The sequence below is a fragment of the Ornithorhynchus anatinus genome, chromosome 12 (genome assembly GCF_004115215.2).
Source record: "Ornithorhynchus anatinus isolate Pmale09 chromosome 12, mOrnAna1.pri.v4, whole genome shotgun sequence".
Classification (NCBI taxonomy): domain Eukaryota; kingdom Metazoa; phylum Chordata; class Mammalia; order Monotremata; family Ornithorhynchidae; genus Ornithorhynchus; species Ornithorhynchus anatinus.
Window position 1 is genome coordinate 51638271 of NC_041739.1, and position 24520 is coordinate 51662790.

The following is a 24520-nucleotide window of genomic DNA, read 5'->3' on the forward strand; positions in this document are numbered from 1 at the left end:
ACCAGGCTGGCAGAGTGAGAGGGGTTGAGGGTAGACGAGAGATGCAGAATGGGGTGGTCAAATTATCGCTCCCACCTGTCTCTTCACCTCCCCACCTCCTCCATGAAATCCTCCAGGAAGTTCCCGGGCTATTCCCTACCAGCTGCCACGATGGTATTTTCTTACAGGTTGGCCTGCATGCCAAAAAGCAACTCAAGTTCTGAACAGTGTTTCCAACGTTTTAAGGGGACACGAGCATAAGCCACAATTAGTGAGATGAAAGAAAAGGAAACTCTATTTTGGTCTCCTTAACTTCTTGGAGATCCTGTACACACATTAAGAGGGGGTGTGAGTTGACACTTAGGACCCGTCTCCAATTCTACTAAATTTAAACTCCATTATTATTATTATTATTTATGTGGCACTACGGTATTTGCTGCTGTTGTGTGTCAAGCACTGGTCTAAGCACTGAGATAGATACAAGTTAATGGCACTAATGAGTTTCAAAAAAATCTGCAGTTTGTGTCCCAAGGATGTAAATAACCTTCCATTTCCACCTCTTCTCTTCCATCTAATCCCACTGAATCATGGATGCTGTCCTTTTAGTTTGGGGGTCCTAAAGGCATTTAATAGTCTCAGAAACATCTTTCAAATGTTCTATCTATGTCTCCTTCATCCAGTAATGACTGTGGATTTAAGTCCTTACTATGTGCCAAGCACTGGGCTAAGCGCTGGGGTAGATGCAAGATAATCAGATCAGACACAATCCCTGTCCAAATGGGACACGCAGTCTAAGTAGGAGGGAGAACAGATATTAAATCCCCATTTTTTAAATTATTATTATTATGGTATTTGTTAAGCTCTATGTGCCACACACTGTTCTAAGCGCTGGGGTAAATACAAGGTAAGCACATTGTCCCATGTGGGCCTCACAGTCTTCATCCCCATTGTAGAGATGAGGTAACTGAGGCATAGAGAAGTGGCTTGCCCAAGGTCATTCAGCAGACGAGTGAGATTAGAACCCACATCCTCTGACTTCCAAGCCCATGCTCTTTCCACTTAGCCATGCCCCATTTGTCAGTTGAGGAAGCTGAGATAAGGATAAGTGACTTGTCCAAGGTCATACAGTGGGCAAGTAACATGCCGGGTTGAGAATATAGGACCAATATTTTTTTTTATATGGCATTTATTAAGTATGCCCTTTTTTATATGGCATTTGTTAAGCGCTTACTATGTCAAATACTGTTCTAAGCGCTGGGAAGATACAGATTAATCAGGTCGGACACAGTCTCTGTCCCATGTGGGGCTCATAGGTCTAAACAGGAGGGAGAACAGGCAATCAATCTCAATCCATGGTTGAGGAAACTGAGGCCCAGAGAAGCCAAGTGACTTGCTCACGGTCACACAGCAAGCAACTGGCAGAGCCAGAATTAGAACTCAGGGCCTCTGACTGCCGCCTTCAATGTCAGTCTGATTTTATCTCCAGTGTGATCCCAGCTCTGCCACTGGTCTGCTGTTGAGCTTGAACTAGTCACTTCACTTCACTGAGTCCCATGTGGGGCAGAGACTGTATCCAACCTGATTATCTTGTATTTACCTCAGTGCTTGATACAGTGCTTTAGACTGTAGATTAGACTCTATCTAGACTGTGAGCTTGTTATGGGTAGGGAATATGTCTACCAATTCTGTTATCCTGAACTCTCCCAAGTGCTTAGTACAGTGTTCTGCACAGAGTAAGCACCCAATAAATGTCAATAACTATGAGTCCTATGTGAGAAAGAGACTGTGCTCGACCTGATTATCTTGTATCTACCCCAGGGTGAAGTACAGTGCTTGGCACATAGTGAGCCCTTAGCAAATACCACAATTATTATTTCCACCACCACAGGAAAGTACAAGGTAGTAAAGATGATCCCTGCCGTCAAGGACCTAACGCTCATGTGGATATTTTGTTTTTATTTTAATGGCATTTGTTAAGCACTTACTATGAGCCAGGCACTGTTCTAAGCATTGGAGTAGATACAAGATAATCATGTTGGGCACAGTTCATATCCCACAAAGGGCTCACAGTCTTAATCCCCATTTTATACATGAGGTAACTGAGGCACAGAAAATTTAAGTGACTTGCCCAAGACTACACAGTCAGCGCTCAATAAATACCATTGATTGACTGATTAATATCCTAGATGTCAGTGCACTGAGGACTTAGCCCGTGAGTCCCACGTGGGACAAAGGACTGTGACCGACCTAATTAACGTGCATCTACCCAACTGCTTGGAACAGTGCTTGGTCCATAATAAGTGCTTAACAAATACCAAAAAAAAAAAATAGAAAGCACTCAATAAATATTGGTGATTGACAAGTGATAGCAGGTGCATTGAGGAACTTGGGCACAGTGGAAGCCAAGCCTAGGATCTGGCCCTCTGCCCAAGTTCCCCTGGAAACGGCAGAGCCAAACAAACCCCTCGCTCACATCAGCCCAGAGCCAAAGCCCAAGGAGCCACTGCAAAATTAATAACCACGGACTCATCAGGCAGAGATAAGCATTCAATGCTACCACCATGGCTCCTCCAGCAAGAACTCAGTTCTGGAACACTGAAGCTAAACAGGAGAAGCGAACGCTCCGTTAGAAACCATGAGTTCAAATTCCCTCGTTTCTGCAGTAATAACAACCATGGTATTCGTTAAGCACTTACTAAGTCCCAGGCATCGTACTAAGTGCTAGGGGGAATACAGTGAATAGGTTGGACAGAGTCCCTGTTTCACAGTCTTAATCCCCATTTTCCAGATGAGGTATCTGAGGCCCAGAGAAGTGATGTGACTTGCCCAAGGTCACACAGCAGACAAGTGGCGGAGCCGGTTTTAGAACCCAGGTCCTTTTGACTCCCAGGCCCATGCTCTATTTAGGCTATGCTGCTTCTGTAGGGTCTTTGGTCAAAGGCAATGAAGTCTTGTTCTACACCCTGGAGAGGACAGAGAGACAAATAGAGTTGTGGCCATTTCTCAATTAATCGCTGGTTTTTCATTGAGCACTTCCTGTGTGCAGAGCACTATACTAAGCGCTTGGGAGAGTAAAGAACAACAGAGTTGGTAGACATGTTTCCTGCCCACAACTAGCTCACAGTCCCTAGGAGGAGACAGATATTAAAATTACAGATGTGCACATAAATACTAGGGAGCTGAGGGTCAGGTGAAAGCGCTTAAAGGGTACAAATCCAACTGCATGGGAGCCACAGAAGGAAGAGGGAGTGGGGGAAATGAGGGCTCAGGCAAGGAAGGCCTCTTGGAGAAGATGGGATTTTACTCAGACTTTGAAGGTGAGGAGAGTTGTGGTCTGTCATACGTGAACGGGAAGGGAGTTCCAGGCCAGAGGTAGGATGAGGGTGAAGGGTCAGCAGTGAGATGGATGAGATTGAGGTTGAGTGGGTAGGCTGGCATTAGAGGAACAAAGTGAGCATGCTGGGCTGTAGTAGGAAATCAAGGAGGTACAATAGAATAATTATGGTATTTGTTAATTGCTTACTATGTGCCGAGCACTGCTCTAAGAGCTGGGGTAGATACAAAGTGATCAGGTTGTCCCATGTGGAGCTCATAGTCTTAATCCCCATTTTCCAGATGAGATAACTGAGGCACAGAGAAGTGAAATGTTTTGTCCAAGGTCACAGAGCAGACAAGTGGAGGAGCTGGGATTAGAACCTATTTCCTCTGACTCCCAAGCCTGTGCTCTTTCTACTGAGCCATGCTGCTTCTCTAGAAGTGGGCAAGGTAATTGAGTGCTTTAAAGCCGATGGTAAGGAGTTTCTGTTTGATGCAGGGGTGGATGGGCAACCACGGGGGGTCCAGGAAGAGTTGGGAAACATGGCCTGAATCTTTCTGTAGAAAAATGATCTGGGCAGCAGAGTGAAGTATGGACTGGAGTGGGGAGGGACACGAGGCTGGGAGGTCAGGGAGGAAGAGGCTGATTCAGTAAACAAGATGGGATACGATAAGAGCTTCTCAACACTCTCCCTTTTTTTTTTTTATCATACCACCAAGTTTGGGATGAGCCATGTTGAACCTGCTCAGAAAGTATTTAAATAGAGGCAAAAGGAGAGATTTCCTAATTCCTGAAAGCCCGAAAAGTTTCTTCTCTCTTTCTCTCAAACTTGAAAATAGCCATTTGCCAACTTTCCCAGAGGGAGAAACTATGCCCAGTAAATCGAAAAACGTGCTGACCTCCAAAATGGATCAGCAGACCCCAACAAGAGAAGAGGGAATTATAAAGTTGGAGTGTGTGTCTAGATTGGCCAAATTGGAAACTGACCTCCAGGTCTGGATGTGGAAAGTGGAAAGAGCATGGGCTTGGGAATCAGAGGTCGTGGGTTCGAATCCCTGCTCTGCCACTTGGCAGCTGACTGTGGGCAAGTCACTTAACTTCTCTGTGCCTCAGTTACCTCATCTGTAATATGGGGATTAAGACTGTGAGCCTTACGTGGGACAACCTAATTACCCTGTATCCACCCCAGCGCTTAGAACAGTGCTCTGCACATAGTAAGCGCTTAACAAATACCAACATTATTATTATTATTAGCTGGTTAGAGGTTGAAAAACAGTGTGATTTAGTGGAAAGAGCACAGGCTTGGGAGTCAGAGGTCCGGGGTTCTAATTCTGGTTCTGCCACTTGTCTGCTGTGTGACCATGGACATGATGTCACTTAACTTCTCTGTGCCTCATTTACCTCATCTGTAAAATGGGGATTAGGACTCCAAGTGGGACATGGGACTGTGTCCAATCTGATTAACTTTGATCTACCCCAATGCTTAGTACAGTGCCTAGCACATAGCAAGGACTTAATGAATACCATAAAAATTTGCCAAGTAGAAAACTAAAATGTACTTGGGACTTAAAACTTCATCTTTAATCTGCCATGGGTACATACCAAAAAAAAAAAAAAAACTTTGCCTAACCTATTCACTTTTCAGCTCACATCACCCAGGAGCTATTTCTGAACTGGACACTATAATTATCCCATTGGTCACTGCAAACAGTTGGCATTGGCTCGAATTTCTACCTTCTAAAGGCAGTTGATATGCACATTTATTTATAAGTCCAGGAAAACTTTCAAAATTGCACTAGGACTGCTGAGATGAGAAACTTTAAAAAACAACTCACAAATGACTTTTTTTGATTTGGTTCCAACTCACTGGGCAATGAGGGCAAAACTACCAACTGAGCAAAGGGCGAATGCAAATATTTTCCACGAAATGGGTATGTGCTTGCCATTACTTGAACCAACCTTCTTTTCCCACACTGAAGTGCAAAACGATCCCTTCTTCCAGAATGACCAGATGACAGGCAATTGCTCTGGGTAAAAACCAAATCTCTCATCGGCTTTCATCCTTTCAACCAGGGAAAGGTTTACAGCTAATTTATTCATTTGTTATTTCAAAAAGGCAGAGCACTGGGCTGGCTTGGGCTGGCTTAGACCGGCTCCATTGGGAAGACACTCAGACTTGGAAGAAGAGCCAATTCTCTCTTCTTGGAAGGTTGGCTGACGCCTCGATTTACTGCCTAGTTTATTGCACTGCCTCCCACTGCTGTCGATTAAAACACTTTTTGTCTGCAGTGACCAAAAGAGAATCCAACTAAGTGCAATTATTGAGCACCAACTGTGTGCAGAGCACTGTACTAAGCACTTGGGAGCATCAATAGTGAAGTAGGCACAATCGGTTGATTGGAATTTCCCCTGTTGGAAAACTAAGGGAAAATGGCTTGGGAAAATATCTACCATCCCATCAGTAACATCATTGTTGCCAAAATTCGGGAAACTTTGAACTAGGGAACTGATACTGAAGCGGATCGACAAGTCTCGATTAGACACGATCCCTGCCCTCAAGGAGCTTTCAACCCATTGATCAATAATATTTGAGCACCTATCGCCCACAGAGCACTGTAATAAGTCCTTGGAGGAGTACGCTAGAGTAAAAGTCATGACTGATTTACAATCTATCAGGGAGCATATTTCTCGATGCCTGATTTGAAACATCAACTTGACTCGTGGCAGAATTTGGTGGCTGAAGCCGAGGAGGAGGCTGGGTGCAGAGAGTGAGGATACCAGACAAAAAAGTGTCCAGGGCGCAGCAGTGTGGGCTAGTGGATAGAACACAGGCCTGGGAGTCAGAAGGACCCGGGTTTAATCTCGCCTCCGCCACTTGTCACTTGCTGCATGACCTTGGGCAAGTCACTTCACTTCTCTGGGCCTACTTCATCTGGAAAATGGGGATTGACACTGTGAGCTGAGCCCCACTTGGGACAGGGACTGTGTCCAACCTGATTAGCTTGTATCTACCCTAGTGTTTAGTACAGTGCCTGGAACATCATAAGCATTTAACAAACACCATAAAAAAAAAAGGCAAGAAACTAGTTGGGACTCGATTGCTTGGGCTTGCACACATCTTGAGGTTTTTCCCGAACTATAACTTAGTGGCCAAATCTCCGTGAGACGGATCCAACGTCATCTTGGGAAATTCTGCAGAACACTTGCATTTCCTAAAACCGCCTGCCTCGGGGGCTGACAGGGAATTTGCAATTCAGCATGGAAGGACTGAGTGGAATTAGGTTGAGGTTGTGCAGGCTTTTTGAGTGGCAAGCCCAGATCTCCCTCATGCCTCCTGATGGCCACGGGGTTCACCTTGACTAAGCAGCTCTATCAGGCCAGGGAGACTGTTAGCTTTGACTGCTGCTTTGGGTTGGCAGTGGGATGGGAAGGCAGTTATTTCACAGCTATAGGTAGCAGGGTCTAGGTAGTCCAACTGTCAGAAACTGTTGGAAAGGAAGCAGTGTGGTTCAGTGCAAAGAGCACAGTCCTGGGGTCCTAAATTCAGACATAATTTCTCCCACTCAAGGCTTTAAATTAGGACCACTTCAGACTGTTCAGCCAAGACTGCAAGGTCGTTGTGGGCAGGGAATGTGTCTGTTCATTGTTCTATCGTACTTCCAAAGAGCTTAGTACAGTGCTTTGCACACAGTAAGCACTCAATAAATCTGACTGAATGAATTAACTGCCATGGGCATATGTGGTCTCTGCCTCAAGCAGAACAGAACTAGAACCCAGGCTTCCTCATTCCCAGAGCACTGAACCAATCTCCACTGAGTCCCCCTGACGGCCATTTAAATCTCACAGGAAATGTCAAGTCTTGAAAGGGAAACAATATGTTGTAAAAATTCTATTAAATTAAAAAAACCCCAAAGAGCAAAAAACAAAAAACTAAAGAACCTCACTGACTTGCCTATTCTCCTGTAAACTAGCAAAGAGCAGTGCAGACCGAGACTCTGGCAGCCCTGGGATAAGGCTAAGGAAGAGAGTTCAGACTCCAGGATCCTTTGCCAAAATAAGTAAGTTCACTAGGTTCCATCTCAGTCAGATTCTTGTGCGCTTCCTGAATATCCAGCTGTAGCTGGGATTTGTATATAACTTCAAATGTCTTATCAAATGTGGCTATTTTCAAGTAAGCCTGGAAAATCGTGCAATAAAATGAAATGACTTTTATGCGAGTTCATCATTGGACGAGCACAATTATTAAGTATCTTACAGATGGAGAAGCAGCATGGCCTAGGAGAAAGAGCACAAGACTTGGTGCCAGGAGACCTGGGTTCTAATCCTGGCTCCATAATTTTCCTGCTGTGTCACCCTGTAATTCACTTAACCTCTCTATACGCCAATGTCCTTATCTCAGATGTACTTTATTTGCACCCTTTATTCACCACTTCCTCAACCCCACAGCACTTATATACATATTCTAGACTGGGAGCCCATTGCTGGGTAGGAATTGTCTCTAGCTGTTGCCAAATTGTACTTTCCCAGTGCTTAATACAGTGCTCTGCACACAGGAAGCGCTCAATAAATACAATTGAGTGAATCTATAATTCATTTAAACTGTAAGCTCCTTGTGAGCAGGGAACATGTCTACCAACTCTGCCATATAGTACCCTCCCAAGAATTTAGTACAGTGCTCTGCACACAATAAGTGTTCAATAAATATGACTGATTAAATATGGGGGTTAAATTCCTGTTCTCCCTCCCCCTTAGACTATGAGTCCTTGTGGGAAAGGGACTGATCTGGTTGATTTTTTATTTTATGGTCTAATGCTTAGCTCGATGCTTGGTAAGTAATAAGCACTTAACAAATACCACAACTGACAAGTAAAATAGATTCGGTTAAATTGAGTTAATATACTGTCTCTTTAAAATTAGTCTATTGAGTCAGGACTGAATGATAGGCAGATGTGCACAGAATGAGACCAGCTTCCAGTGCAATGGCCAAACAGAGTCTTCCACATGTTTCCCTGCCCCCTCAATCTTTACCTAGAAAATAGAAAATTTCAAAACAGCTTCATTCATTCATTCATTCATTCAATAGTATTTATTGAGCGCTTACTATGTGCAGAGCACTGTACTAAGCGCTTGGGATGAACAAGTCAGCAACAGATAGAGACAGTCCCTGCCGTTTGACGGGCTTACAGTCTAATCGGGGGAGACGGACAGACAAGAACAATGGCAATAAATAGAGTCAAGGGGAAGAACATCTCGTAAAAACACTGGCAACTAAATAGAATCAAGGCGATGTACAATTCATTAACAAAATAAATACGGTAACGAAAATGTATACAGTTGAGATGTATACAGCTTCTCTTTTCGGGGTCCAACTGGAGAATGCCTAGGATCAGTTCCAGCCGCTAGACTAGGGGGAAAAAAAAATAAAAGACAAACACCCAACTCGCCACTCCTTTCCGAGAACAGAAGAAATGTCAAGAACAGTATCTTCCACACCCAGTTATCCATCAAGGATTGAGAGAGTTTGGCCATTCCCACAAGTAATGGAGGAGCGGAAAATGCATTTGCTTTCATTTAAAGATGTCTGTTTTCTGCAAAAAAGCACTCTTAACTAGTGACACCTTCCTGAAACCAATGGAGCCAAGCCAAAGCAGCAGCATGGTATAGTGGATAGAGCACGGGCCTGGTATTCAGAAGGTCATGGGTTCATACACCGGCTCCACCACTCATCTGCTGTGTGACCTTGTGAAAGTCACTTAACTTCTCAGGGCCTCAGTTCCCTCATCTGTAAAATGGGGATTGAAACTGTGAGTCCCACACGGGATGGGGACTGGGTTCAACCTGAGTTGCTTGTAACCATCCAGCACTCAGTACAGTCCCTGGCTCACAGTAAGCACTTAACAAATACCACAATTATTATTATTATGACTTGGAGGGAAGCTGCCCCCGGGGGATTCTGGGAAACACAAATCCCCTGGGACTTGGGAGCAGAGGGGCTCAGAGTGGCCTTCAGCTCCTGCTCTGAGGGGATGGGCTGTCCACCCTCTAGACATAAACTCGTCGTAGGCAGGGAACATGTCTACCCACTGTTATACTGTATTCTCCCAAGTGCTTAATACAGTGCTACACACATAGTACGTGCTCAATAAATATGACTGAATGATTGAAGTTCAGGATCCTGCCTACAAGTGTTGGCCAATGCTGGCCTTCCCCTTGGGAGAAGCAGTGTTACAGAAGATACAAGGACTTGTCTAGTGTCACTCAAAGGGAGGATTCAGCTGCTCATTCTCTCCCAGATTAGGGAACCGGCACGGGCCTGGGAGTCAGAAGGACGTGGGGTTCTAATTCTGGCTCTGCCACTTGTCTGCTGTGTGATCTTGGGCAAGTCAAAACTTCTCTGTGCCTCAGTTCCCTCATCTGTAAGCCCCTTGTGGGACAGGTACTGTGTCCAACCTGATTACCTTGTACCTACCCTAGCACTTAGAACAGTGCTTGACACACAGTAAGTGCTTAACAAACCCCATCACCATTATTATTATTATTATATTGCAGGCTCCTTAAAGGCACACAACAGGAACCAATACAGTGCTCTTCCTTGAGGAGATGTTTTAATACTAGAAGCAACTGGCTAGTGGATAGAGCACAGGCCTGGGAGTCAGAAGGACTTGGGTTCTAATTCAAGCTCCGCCACTTGTCTGCTGTGTGATCCTGGGCAAGTCATTTCAGTTCTCTATGCTTCAATATCCTCTCTGTAAAGTGGGGATTAAGACTGTGAGTCCCATGTGGGGCAGGGACTCTGTCCTACCTGATTAGCCTGTATCTACCCTAATTGTACCCTAAGACTAGCACATAGTTAAGGGCTTAACTAATACCATTAAAAACATACAAGTGATGAGGACGAGGAGGAGGATGGAATTTGGCTGGTCTTAAGATCACATTTTATAGTCACTTAAGGTTTCCATCTTTTCAGCTCTTAAAATTCTCAAGGGGCAGATATATGCAGACATGTTTTTCAGGAGTTCTCCTTAAATGTTTTAAACAGAGGTTCTATTACCTAATAATCATCCTTCAGTAGCTAATGAGATTCTTTACTCATCAGCTTCGCATCAGCCAAAAAGAGTAACGCATTCAAACGAAGTAACATCTGGTTTTCGTTTATTCATATGGAATTGGGGAAATGCTTTGCTTGAAACTTAAGATATTGGGGAGTAAAACAGAGGGTGGTAAGTGTGGTACATAGCCCCATCAATCAATCAGTCAACAGCATTTATCGAGGCTTAGTGGGTGCAAAGTACTCCACTAAATCCAGAGAGTGAATCTGAAAACTCCAACTATGCTTTGGGATTTTAGAATGGGAAAAACAGTCCACAGTCAGTTTCTCTTTGATACCTCAAACAAGGAAATGCTTTTCACTCTCTTCACCTGATGTCTCTTCCTAGAACTCTTTCCTGAGTAGAAAAAATTTTACTAACTAAAAAGTTTTCCTATTTGTCAACAGGAATGCCATAAACAAAGTTATGAGAGACAAATCTAGAAAATCAGTGTAAAACAAGTTTCCAGGAGTCTCCCGCATTGACCTCTTTGTCTGAATTACACAGTGGTACTTTATGGAAAAAAAGCACAATGGTGCATACCTTAGTTACGTCGGATACCTTAGTTGAATACATTCTTTAGCCATCTAATTTCCAAAACACCTGCTGCAACAAATCAACAACTTTCTCCACAATGTTTCCTAAACTTTTCACAGTTTGCCAGCAACTCTGGTTTTTACACAATCCTAGTGCAGACAGTAATTATCCAAAATCTTTAGATTTTCTGTTCGAAGGTTCTAAAGTGATCTGGGAATGTGGTCTGGTTTTCCCAACTCCTTCAGAGATGCTAATCCCTCCTGCACCCCGGCATCCACATAGATGTGCCCCAAACAATGTGGAGAACATCCACTTCCTTTCCTAAGTACCCACTCCCACTCTCTAAATGGAGAGGGCTTAGTCAGGGAAGTCCTCTTGGAGGAGATGGGATTTAAGGAGGGCTTTGAAGGTGGGATTTAAGGAGGGCTTTGAAGGTGGGATTTAAGGAGGGCTTAGACTTCTGCTGGGATCGTGGAGCAAGGCAAGGGGATGCTGATACAGTCAGGCACATTTTTGAAAAGTTTTCAAGTGCCCGGTCCGAGTCAGAAGAAGGACCTGTGGAAACAACGACGGGGTGGGAAGAAAACACAATGGCTCTGGACCCAGAAGGGGATGCTGGGGGCTCTTGCAGAGAAGCAGCATGGAATACTGGTCTGAGCAGCATTCTGGGAATCAAGAGCCTGGATTCTAATCTCTGCTCCACCACGTACCTGCTGTGTGACTCTGGGCATATCAATTAACTTCTCTGGGCCTCAATCTCTTCTTCTATTAAATGGGGATGAAATACCTGTCCTCTCTCCGCCTTAAGACTGTGACCCCCATGTGGGTCTAGGGACTATCTGAGGTGATCCTCCTATATCTACCCCAGAGTTTAGCACATAGCATGCACTTAAATAGTACACATAACCATAATTATTAAAAATGTTCCTGGTTCCACTGTTCAACAGGCACATGCAGAATGGCGTAACAATGTCATACGTTATGCTGCGTGCCCACAGCGTAATGAAATGACATCATACAGAATGAGGTTGGTGGGGAGAAGTCAGCGGGCACTGAATTTTTGGCCACCTTGGGGTGGACAGTTATGAGGTGTCAGGACCCCTCAGTATTATTCACTCATTCTCTCATTCATTCTCTCAACCTTATTTAACGAGCCCTAACAGTAGCCCTCCTAAACAACAAGGTCCAACTGGGGCCCTGAAGCCCCCCATGAAACGTGGGTTGACCCCGATACCATTAGACCCCGTCATTCGGCTACTGTGGAAGACAACAACGACGACCGCTCTCTCCTACCCGACTAAACACTTCCGGAGCTCATGAGAATGCCTGTGGCCATTTTAAAAAAGGGCTCCTCCTCTGGTCCAAGCCAGGACTCTGAGAGGAGAGAGAGGAGGAGAAAAACGATTGGATTCCAGTCACAAAAATCGAAATGCTGCTTTTCCATTTAGCAAATGGGAAGCAGATAAGGGAAGGGATTGGTCAACCCAGTGAAAGAAGCCCCTCGAGCTAGCCACTTAGTCAAGAAGATTTCTTCCCCTATCTTCTTTTCTGGCCCCAGTGCCAGGTCAGTTGTTCCGATTCTCTCAGATCCGATCAAACTGAGAGAGATTTTCTGTTTTCTTTCCTTACCAGCTCTTTAGAATAACTTACCTCTGCAGAGTCAAGTTCAGGGAACCTGTGCAGCTCTTGATTTTGTTCTGGGCTTCAAGATGGGTCATGCCGTCAGCATTTATCCCATCAACGCTGACGACCACATCGCCTATTCTCACGTTCGCTTGAGACGCCTTGCCACCATCTTTAAGCTGCAACAGAGACAAAACAGGGTTAGGAGAGGTCTGTTTCACAGACCGAGGAGCAGGGGAGGTAGCAAAGATCTAGCCTGAAAGAATGGCTGTGTTATACTTTTAATTTATATTAGCAGTGGGTGCCTAATAAATGCTGTTATTACTACTTATACTAAATTCATCATAATAGGAGCAGTAGCAATGGCATTTATTTTGAATGATGTTTGTTAAGTAATTACTATGCACACTGGCACTGTACTAAGTGCTGGGGGTAGATACAAACTAATCAGGTTAAATACAGTCTGTGTCCCACGCGGGGCTCACTGTCTTGATCCCCATCTGCATCACCCTGACTTACTCCCTTTGTTCTTCCTCTCAGCCCCACAGCACTTATGTACATATCTGTAATGCATTTATTTAGAATAATGTCGGTCTCCCTGACCTCTAGTCCATAAGCTCATTGTGGGCAGGGAATATGTCTGTTTATTGTTGTACTGTACTCTCCCAAGCACTTAGTACAGTGCTCTGCACACTTTCAGAATTCAATAAATATGATTGAATGAATGAATGAATGAATGAAAGTACAACAGAAGCATGTTATGCCTTCTCTGCACTCAAGGATCTTACATTCTATGTTAGTAGTGAAGAAAGTTGGGACTAGGTTTCTGCATCTTATAAAAATATATTTCAGTCCTTTCAAAAAAAATGATGAGGAATGATACAAGGGCGACTTTTTTTTTTTGGTGGTACACCAAGTCCAACGCTGAGAAGGCTGAGAAAAGCTACCACAGGGTTCAGATTGATGACTGCTACTCTAACTAAGAGGAGTTTTGCTCCTCACTGGGGGGGGGGGGTATTTGTTGTCCCAATCTTTCCGATTTTCTGTTGTTCTTTTTCTCCAGGACATCTCAGCAAGGTGGGAGGGAAATGGCTTGTTTGTTCAACCACTGCCAAGCTTATCCGTATTACAAGCCCTTACTTCTCGAACCTTTTTCTTTTGCTCAGGAAGTTTACTGTCTGGTCTCACTAGTGTAATGATTCCGACCTTTTTCTACTTTGGGATGTGTGTCTTTCCCACCTCCCTTAGAGAAGCAAACAACTGATATGTTCCAAGAAAGATAAAAGACAATGCAAACAATTCCCAGAAAAGCACAGTTGGACAAGTTCCGCAGAATAACCTTCTGAACTAGAGGACTAGGTCAATAGTTCAATCAATCAAATTTATGGAGTGCATACTGTGTGCAAAGTACTGTACTAAGCATTTGGGAGAGTACAATACAACAATAAACGGACACATTCCCTGCTCACGAAGAGCTTACAGTCTTGTGATTTTAAGGAAAGGCCCCAGGATAAGTTCAGTCTGATTTTTGGAAAAAGCCAAAAAAAGTCTATTACTCCACCAAGTGAATTACTGCAAAAGAATTTAGGCTCTGTATTAAATGCTTGAAACAGTACCAAAGAAGCAAGATATACCTGCACAGTTGAGACAAGGAACGTGTTATGAGCCTTGTACCCGATGGGTGCTCAATATACACCATTATTACTAAAACTACTATTACAAGTGTCCACTTTAAGCTACTGTTTGACCAGCAAGACCTAGTGGAAAGAGCATGGACCTGAGAGTCAGGGACTTAAATTCTAATACTGGCTCTACTATGGGTCAGCTCTGTGACCTTGGGCAAGCCACATCGCTTCTCTGTTTCTCAGTTACCTCATCTGGAAAATGGGGATCAAGACTGTGAGCCCCCTGGGGGACAGGGACTGGGTCCAACCTGAATGCCTTGTAATAATAATAACAATGTTGGCATTTGTTAAGTGCTTACTATGTGCCAAGCACTGTTCTAAGCACTGGGGTAGATACAGGGTAATCAGGTTGTCCCACATGAGGCTCACAGTCTTAATCCCCATCTTACAGATGAGGTAACTGAGGCACCGAGAAGTCAAGTGACTTGCCCAAAGTCACACAGCTGACAGGTGGCGGAGCTGGGATTAGAACCCATGACCTCTGACTCCTAAACCCATGCTCTTTCCACTGAACCACACTGCTTCTCTTGTACCTACCCAAGTGCTTCTCTCCTATGAATCAACGCCTTCATTGTGGCAGGTGAGTTTGTGTAAGCCAATGAAGCTTAGAGCAATGTTACTGAGGGACAGTCACTCATCAGGGTCACCCATAAAGGAAAAGTCTAAGTTGAAGCGTCAAAGTCGATTCATCTGTGCTGGGAGGCAGCGGCATGGAAAAGAGTCAAAAGTGAATCATCAAGTAATCAAAATGACGGTCAAAGACAATAGCAGAGACTTAAGTTTTTACTGCGTAGAAGATGGCAATGGTAAACCACTTCCGCATTCTTATTAACTAAGAAAACTCGAAAAATATTCATACCAGAATGTCTACAGATGAGCAAGATAGGGCTTTCTGGAGAAAATATGTCCATAGAGTTAAAGACTTGAGGGCATTTGGTGATGACCCCAGTGCTTAGAACAGTACTTGGCACATGGTAAGTGCTTAAATACCACAACTATTATTATTAGAAATGCCAAACCAGTTTCTTAAATTTTCTTTTAAAAATCTCTCAGATAAAGCCTTCCCCTCAATATTTTCCAATTTACATAAATAACTGAAAAGAGTGCAAGTGAAAACAGATGATTGGACAGTATTGCTTGCTAGAGAACTGTCTAGAGTTAGAAAACCCACAGGGTAATTAAAAAACTACACTCCCATGAAGGGAGAATTTCTCACACCGCCTGGGTGTTTACGCAAAAGTGACGTTCTTCTGGTGCATAAATCAAGCTGAAAGGATTGATTTGGCAGCCTTAGGAAAGTTTGGGAGAAAATTCCCAAATGTTTCTCACACCAGATTCCATAGCTTCGAAGCAGCAGCAGCCTGGGAGAGGTTACAGGAGAGCTAGTGGGAAGGACATTTAAAGGAGTCACGGGTCCATAATGAATGATTTTGCTGCAAGTAAGGTAAATTTTTGCACCTCCCCGAGCCCTCCATTTTCTCCCTCTCCCATCCTACCACACCTCCCACAGTTGATGGGCTAAAGTTAGTCTACTGGGGTCTGGGTTTCAGAGGGGCCGGTCAGTGGAGGCTGGGATATCTGCTGAGCAGATCGCTAAAATTAGCTCATCTGCTTGTCAGCTATGGGGGCGGAGGAGTTGAGTGCTCTGAGAGTTGAAAGGTCCAAGGAAGGAAGGACATTGACACCCATCTGCTCCTTGTATAAATGACAAAAGAAAATACTTTCGCTGTGGTGAAAAACAGCCCCAGTTCTACAGGGCAGAGAGCTAAAAAGAAGCAGGCTGCTCCCTTTTGGACAGGACATTTATTCTGGTTTCTCATTCGGATCTGTTTAGAAAATGAGTTCTCCTAGAGTTATAAATACTGGAGGAGAGGCGTGTTTTTCCCAAAGTCAGTCATGGGTCCTTTCTCTCTTTTTTTATGTATTGTATTTCTTGAGTGCTTAACATGTGGCAAGCACTGTTCTAAGCACTGGGGTAGATGCAGGTTAATCAGATTGGACAAAGGACCATAGCCCCACCATGATTCTCTGCGGAAAGAAGCAGCATGGCCTAGGGGAAGGAGCATGGGCTTGGAAGGCAGGCAGCCTGGATTCGAATCCAGACTCTGCCATTGGGCTGTTCAGTGACCTTGGGTTAGTCATTTAACTTCTCTGGTCCTCAGTTCCTTCATCTGTTAAAATGGAGACAAAAAAATCTGTTCTCCCACCCCATTAGCAGCTGAGCCCCATTTGTGACAGCGTGGCCAAATGGATAGAGCATGGGCCTGGGAGTCAGAAGGACCTGAATTCTACGACTGGCTCTGCCACCTGACTTCTGTGTGATCTTGGGCAAGTCACTTTGCTTCTCTGTGCCTCAGATATCCCATCTGTAAAATAGGGATTAAGATTTTGAGCCCTATGTGGGACAATGACGGTGTACAACCTGATTAATTTCTACCTACCCCAGCACAGTGCCCCGCACATAATGCATCTACAATGCCTGGCACATAGTAAGCACTTAATACCACAATTGTTATTATTCGATTTTCTTGTCTCTATCCCAGTGCTTAGTACAGCATTTGACACAATGATTGAGTGCTGAATCACAACACCACAATTATTATTATTAGAAAGGAACACCAAACTTCTCTGGTACCCCACTCTCTGTCTCTATTGTCTTTCCCAAGACCTCAGAGGTTTCCATATTGCATGGGAAAAGGTTCTCATTTCCTGAGCATGAAGAAAAAGGCTAGAAAAACCAAATTCTGGCAGTTCCCACCAACTCCACAAGGTGGTCATGGCAGGGGACAAGATGACTAACATTGAACTTGTGCCTCCAGCATTCGCTGCCCTCTGGGAGGGAAACGAGAGGAATCATAACCTCATTGCTTCACTAAGATCTTAAGTCCCAAACCGGCAAATTGCATTTAAGTCAGAGGCCTCCCAAGACTCAGCATTCAACTACATGCAGACATACCTTCCTGGTGGGTGAATAAAGGTTTCCCAAAATGGAAAACCTGGTTTCTGAAAAGAACTTCGCTTCAGTGCCACCTGTATTTTTAATAAAAACATTTTCAGGGGCAGAAATGAACTCTATAAGTATATTTCTATATTAGTGGGAAGCAGTGTGGTCTAGCAGAAAGAGCACAGGACTGGGAAGAAATCTGGGTTCTAATTCTGGCTCCACCACTTGCCGATTGTGTGATATTGGGCAAGTCACTTACCTTCAACAGGTCTCATTCTCCTCATTTTTAAAATGAGGATTTAATATCTGTTCTCTCTTCCTTAGGTTGAGAACCCCATATATATTAAACTGGGATGCATCCATTCTGAGTGTATTGTATCTACCTCAGTGCTTAGCACAGAGTTACTGCTTAACAAATACCACGGTAATTACTGTTATCATTATTATTAAAATCAATGCACCCACCTAATGCTGACATCTGGGGATGTTGATGGCATTTTAAGCTAGCTTCTAGTCAAACTTCTGGTTAAACTTTGAGGAGGCAAGGATATGAACTCAAAGCTACTTGTCTGCTGTGTGTCCTTGGGCAAGTCACAACTTCTCTGTGCCTCAGTCACCTCATCTGTAAAATGGGCATTAAGACCGTGAGCCCCATACAGACTGTGTCCAACCTGTATCTACCTGAGTGCTTAAAACAATGTCCAGCAAAAGGAAACACTTGAATACCACTTTGAAAAAAAAAAAAAAGGGCAACTGCTTCGCTGCATGCCTGCTGGAGTCCAGAGAGTCCATTCAATTTACAACTGCTCCCTGGGTCAGTCAGTCAATCATATTTATTGAGTGCTTACTGTGTGCAGAGCATGGTACTAAGTGCTTGGGAGAACACAATACAACAATAAGCAGGCACATATCCACCCACAATGAGCTTACAGCCTAGAGGTGAGACTGGGTGAGAGTATAGTCACTTAGAGGACATGGCCATACTGGGGGGCCATGCTGGGGGGACCATGTGTCTGCCCAATGCCCAGGACCCTCAGCCTATCAGCCCGCCTGTGTCAGCAACGACTGTTTGCATAAGGCCGGAAGATGTGACAACGTGCAACAACAAAACCAGAAATGTTCCCGCCTCAGACTGACAAGCGTCACCAGGTCCCTGGATCCAGTTTTGGGACAAAACTAAGAGTCCAGATCTCTGGGAAAAGTTGGGATGAACCCAGCCCACCCACTGTGAGCGGGCCATCATCTGCTGAACCTAGAGCTTGCCCCGCCTAGGTCTGGGGTGAAATGCCACGTCGACCAAGAAATTCATTGCATGTGAAAACAAGTTTCTAAAGCCGAAACGTCAGTTGTTTTGGTAATGGTAGAATTCTTGACAACTGATTCGTTCACCAGGGTCTGTCCCAGGGCAAGAGTTATGTATACATGTGCTTCCCCATAACTAGTCTCAGGTCATTGCCCTTCCCTCTTCCATGTGGTGGAGATTGCCGGGTGAACCCACTCTTAAATCCCCTTTCCTTTGCTTTTGTTTTGACCTGTAATAATACAAATAATGATAATGGAATTTGTCAAGCACTTAAATGAGCCCAGCACAGTGCTAAACGAAGGGCAGAGGCAAGATTATCCCATGGGATGCAGTCCTTGTTTCACATGGGGCTCCCAGTTTAAGAGGGGAGGTAGAACAGGTCATAAAGTAGCAAAGCAGCCCATCTGGGCCTGAAACCCAGGTCTGACATTTAACAGTGTATTCTTTCCACCAGGCAGTGCCATGTTAAGCTTTTACAGCATACCTAAAAACCGGCTTTCAGACCATTCCATCCCATCCTCCTTGTGGCTTTCAAATAACCACCCACCTGAATTCCAAACCAGTTCCATTTCCCTGTGGTAAAGGCAGCTTTTAGAGCATCTATGCAATCTAATCCCCCACCCTCATGGGATCCAACTCAGAGAGAAGTGGGGCTAGCTCACCCTAGCCTCCCAGGCGTGCAGCAGAGTGCTGCTCAAAATTACTTCCAAAGAAGAAAACATCATCTGGACCCAAGACACTTTGAAACTCATTTCCTCACTGGGCAAAGTCTTTTTCCAAGACAAAAAAACTATAAGCAAGGTGTCATGAACATACTTTTTAAAATGGTATTTGTTAAGTGCTTAATATGTGCCAAATACTGTACTAAGCACTGGGGTAGATACAAGATAATCGGGTTGGACACAGACCACGGCCCATCTAGGGCTCATAGTCTTAGTCCCCATTTTACAGATGAAGTAACTGAGGTACAGTGAAGTGATGTGATTGCTCCAAGCAAACAAGTGGTGGAGCCAGGATTAGAAGCCAGGTCGCTGACTCCCAGGCCTGTGTTTTATCCACTATGACATGCTGCTTCTCAAAGTCCATCTTCAAATGACTTCCCTAAAGATGCCACTCTGGACTCTCCTTTTCCTTAATCCAGATCTCTAGGAGAGAAGCGTAGAGCTGGAATGGAGAGACACTGAGGATTATAAAGAGGGTGACATGCCTCAGGACTTGTCAAACATTTCCTTAAATTACAGAGACTGAGACAGTGAGTCACTTCAGACCCTCCCAGGAGAGCTGTAGTGTTATCTGTTCTTTGCTGTTCAGACACCCTCGTCAGTCACTGCTGATGTAAACAGCTTCCTCTCTGCCACACACATGCACAATCTTCAGCCATTCCCAAAATGCAAACATCCAATCTCCTGCATAGTTGCAGCAAGCTCAGTTTCGAAACGGAATTGTTCAAATGCCAGGGGTAGGACAGGAATGTTACCAGATCCACGGTAACTGTAGGAAGCACAGCCTACAAGATAGCTGGCGAGGGAAACGTTGACTGGAATTTCCCACGTCAGAAAATCATGGGAAAATGGCCTGGGAAAATATCTGCCATCCCCTCCCTAACATCGCTGCTACCAAAATTCGGGAAACCTTGGGCTAGGACACTGACACTGAAGCAGATCGACAAGACCGTGCCAAAAATGGGAGAAAAGGAAAACTCCGATATTTATAATTATAATAGTTGTGGTATCTAAGAGCTTACTATTGCCACAGACAATAGTAAATTGTCCATGCTGGGACAACGCTGGGAGAGAGGCAAGACAATCTGGTCAGACACAATCCCTCTCCCCCAAGGGACTCACAGTCTATGAGGTAGAGAGAGCTGGCATCTTATCCCCATTTTACAGATGAGGAAACGGAAGCACAGAGATGTTCTGTGACTCCCCCATGGTCAGAGCAGACAAGAGGTGAAACTGGGATTAGAAGCCAGGTCCTCTGACTCCTAGGTCTGGGCTTTATCCACAAGGCCAAGTTGCTTCTCTATATAAATACCAAGTCAGCTAAGTGTCCAGACACCAAAGAGCCCATTGGGAATTTCCCATTTATCCTGGAAAAAGAGAGAATTTGAGCCAAATCCAAGTGGCGATGTGGCACATCTCCCCCAGCACCTCAGAATTTGGTCTGCCAGGGGACCTAAGCCCGTTTTCTGTCTCTTTTCAGACCTCCCACATTTCTCAATTGCCAACTGCAGAAATAATGTGTGCAAAAGGGAGAGAAATGATGTGTAACTGGATCGGTAGTGCCAGAGTGAGTTGGGGACCCAATGGAGGAGGGAGGATGCCTCATTGTGCACATGCTAAAGTTTCCTAAGATGATCACTCCAACCTTTGTTTCATTTATTTTTTTTTAATGGTATTTGTTAAGTGCTTACTATGTGCCAGGCACTGTTCTAAGCTCAGCGATAGATACAAGGTAATCCAAATGGGTACAGTCCCTGTCCCACGTGGGGCTCACAGTCTTAATCTCCATTTTACAGGTGAGGTAACAGAGGCAAAGAGAAGTGAAGTGTCTTGCTCGACGTCATACAGCAGACAAGTGGCGGAGCTGGGATACGAACCCAGGTCCTTCTGATTCCCAGACCCGTGCTTTAACCACTAGGCCACACCGCTTCTCGCTACTTTGTTCCCTCCCAAATGCCCTCAGTGGGCCAAACCACCCTGTTTTAGGTTCCAGACCTACAGCACTTACATACATTTCTGTAATTTATTTATATTAATGTCTATCTTTCCCTCTAGACTGTAAATGTTGTAGGCAGGGAATGTCTGTTTATTGTTATACTGTACTCTCCCAAGCGTTTAGTTAGTGCTCTGCACACAGTAAGCGCTCAATAAATATGACTGAATGAATGAATGAATGAAAGGTGACCTGCCCAATTTTACTTTAGGAATCCTTATAAGGAAATGTTAGCAAAAGCGTTGTCACCACCAAAAGAACAGCAAAAACCCATTAGGTTTTAAAATTGTGACTCCCACATGGATGACAAAGCAAAGACCTAACAGAAGCACCATACTGGAAGAATTACTGTCAAACAAAATCATCAGTGGAAATGTCAATACCAGGTTTGTGGCTTCAAGGATCAAAGATCAACTACCCGGCAGCGTTTTGGATTCAGAGTTCTTCCTCATTCTCCTCATACCACTCCGTGCCACGTATCACTAAACCTACGCCCTAATCTGGATTCAATGCCCAAAGAAGGTACCACCCTACTTCCAACACTGGTGATTCAATCAATGCTAGTTATTGAGCGCTCACTATGTACAGAGCACTGTACTAAGCACTTGGGAGAGTACCACTGAACAAGCAGGCATAATCCCTACCCTTAAGGCTCTTACAATGTAGCAGGGGGAAAAGACATTAAAGTAAACTATAGGGAGGGAAAGGAAATGAACTTAAAGGCTGTGGACTAAGTCACTTGTGTCGACGTAGGTGAGCCTGTGTGATGGAAATCTACTTCTTTTAAAAAACAATATCCATTTCTATTTCTCTTTAGGGATATGCTCTTATAATAATATATAATACAAATTAAGAGTAGCAAAGTAATGTTTGAGTAGGCCAAATTACAATGAAAATGGCAGCAAAGATTAGCAAAAAACTGTATTTTTGTTAAAAATGGTCTTATTTCATTCAATCGTATTTATTGAGCGCTTACTGAGTGCAGAGCACTGTGCTAAGCACTTGGAAAGTACAATTGGGCAACAAGCAGAGACAATCCCGAAGTGCTAAACTTTCATTTATTTCTGGCTGTGGTATCTGTAAAATACCAATATAAAATATTATAAGTGAAGAATGGTATCCTATGGAAAAAAACGTGAACCCACTTTAACGAAAACAAGCCATGGCATTTACTGAATGCTTCCAAGGAGCTTACAACATAATGGGAATCTTGAGATTTCCTTTTTTTCTGGACTCTACGAATGAGTGAATGTAAAATTATTCCTTTCACACCCAAGGTGTCATGATGAACAACATCCTTTCTCTCCCTGTTCTCTGTGCCTTCCCTAACCCCTTGTGATGCATCAGGTTAGTACTATTATTACTATCATTAATATTATTGTATTTGTTAAGCACTTACTATGTGTTTTAAGCACTGGGATAGATCAAGTTAATCAGGTTGGACACAGTCCCTGTCCCACATAGGGCTCACAATCTAAGTAGGAGAGGGGGAACAAATATTCTCAAGTTCCAGGGGTGTCTGCAATAATGTCCAGAAGAACAGAAATCTACGAACCTACACCATTCCTAGGTCTAACAAATGGCCCTTCCATCTGAGTCTTTGGCCTCCAATGGGGTGCCAGGATCATCATCATCAGTGCTATTTACTGAACACTTACTATATGCAGAACACTATACTAAGCGCTTGGGAGAGTACGATACAACAGAATCAGCAGACGTTCCCTGGCACGTTCCCTTTCCATGAGTGCTCTGCACATGGTAAGTGCTCAATAAATACAAATGAATGAATGAGCTTAGCAGGATGTTTGGAGTAGCCCCTATATGATGATAACCTCCCACTCCTGCCCCCTCAGCCATCAAATATACCACACTGTTCAGTTATCTTCTGTTGTAATGTGCTCTTCCACTCTCTTAGTACAGTGCTCTGCACAGAGTTAGTGCTCAATAAATACCACCGGTTGATTTAAGGCAAATCCCTTACCCACTGCAATTAAAACTTTGGCTTCAACTCGACAATGAGAGTTACATAACTTCCAACGACTGCTTTTCCAAAAATGTAATTAGATTATTCAGTAGAGGGAGGCGTCTGACAAACCAGAGCAATTCAATAATATATGAATGTAAAGTAGTTTAGATAGTAATTAGAAATGCAGTCATTCTACTGAATGCCAAATTTAATCTCAACAGGATCGGATTAAACGAGTCCACTCAGACGCTTTAATGCGATTTGGATTCCTTTGGGTCCTATTAGCTCTGGTAAAAAGATCTTAAATCAACTGGGACAGCTGTCCTGTGGGTCTTTAGACTTGTTGAAATAGATTTATATCTTAGAGAATAAGAAAAACTTCAAATAGTCCATTTTCTCCATTGCATGCCAACTGCAGTCAATCCAAAACGCTGTCTTCGCTGTCACAACTCAATCAAGAAAATCTGCTGAACAGAACGGTTGGGGATATTTCTGTAATTTCCATCCAGTTTCATCTGATATTTCATCGGGAAGCAGCGTGGCTCAGTGGAAAGAGCCTGGGCTTCGGAGTCAAAGGTCATGGGTTCGACTCCCAGCTCTGCCACTTGTCAGCTGTGTTACTGTGAGCGAGTCACTTCACTTCTCTGTGCTTCAGTTACCTCACCTGTAAAATGGGGATTAACTGTGAGCCTCACGTGGGACAACCTGATTACCCTATCTACCCCAGCACTTAGAACAGTGCTCTGCACATAGTAAGCGCTTAACAAATACCATTATTATTATTTTTTTTATTGTTACTTTCTCCCCACCCCCACCAAAAACAACCTTCAAATACTGAATTTTAAAAAGAAATAACACAAAGCTGACAGGATGGCCAACATGAGGCATCACAACCCAGTTGGACATTAGCTTTGACATGAAGTGATGCCACTGATATTCTCTCAAGCAGATAAAGAAAGTAAATAATAATAGTATTTGTTGAGCTCTTCCTATGTGTCAAGCACAGTTCTAAATGTTGGGGTAGGTTCAGGGTAATCAGGCTGGACACAATCTCTGTCCTACATGGGTTTTACAGTCAAAGAGGGATGGAAATTTAATCCCCATTTTACAGATGAGGTAACTGAAGCACAGAGAAGTCAAATGACTTGCCCAAGATCACATAGCAGAAAAGTGGCAGAGGCGGGATTAGAACCAAGATCCGCTGACTCCCAGACCCATGCTCTTTCCATGGGTCTTTAGGTAGTTGGCAAAATTTAACATTAAGACTAGAGAGAAAAGTAACATTCTGAAAAGAGGCAAAACAAGAGCTTTTCAAAGAAGAAAAGCTTCAAGACAACTGAGTCTCCCTTTGGGAGGAAGGAAAA

The 24520-nt window shown here is 43.9% G+C and overlaps 1 protein-coding gene across 10 annotated transcripts in view; it reads right to left on the minus strand.

Moving 5' to 3' along the window:
- The window catches only part of LOC100081375 (PDZ and LIM domain protein 5), a 205032-nt gene that overhangs the window by 83056 nt on the left and 97456 nt on the right, over positions 1-24520 (minus strand). For all 10 annotated transcript variants that reach the window (XM_029076919.1, XM_029076924.1, XM_029076923.1 and 7 more), the window contains exon 3: positions 12571-12722. In XM_029076919.1, the coding sequence (XP_028932752.1) occupies positions 12571-12722 (152 nt within the window). The remainder of the gene's footprint in view (positions 1-12570; positions 12723-24520) is intronic.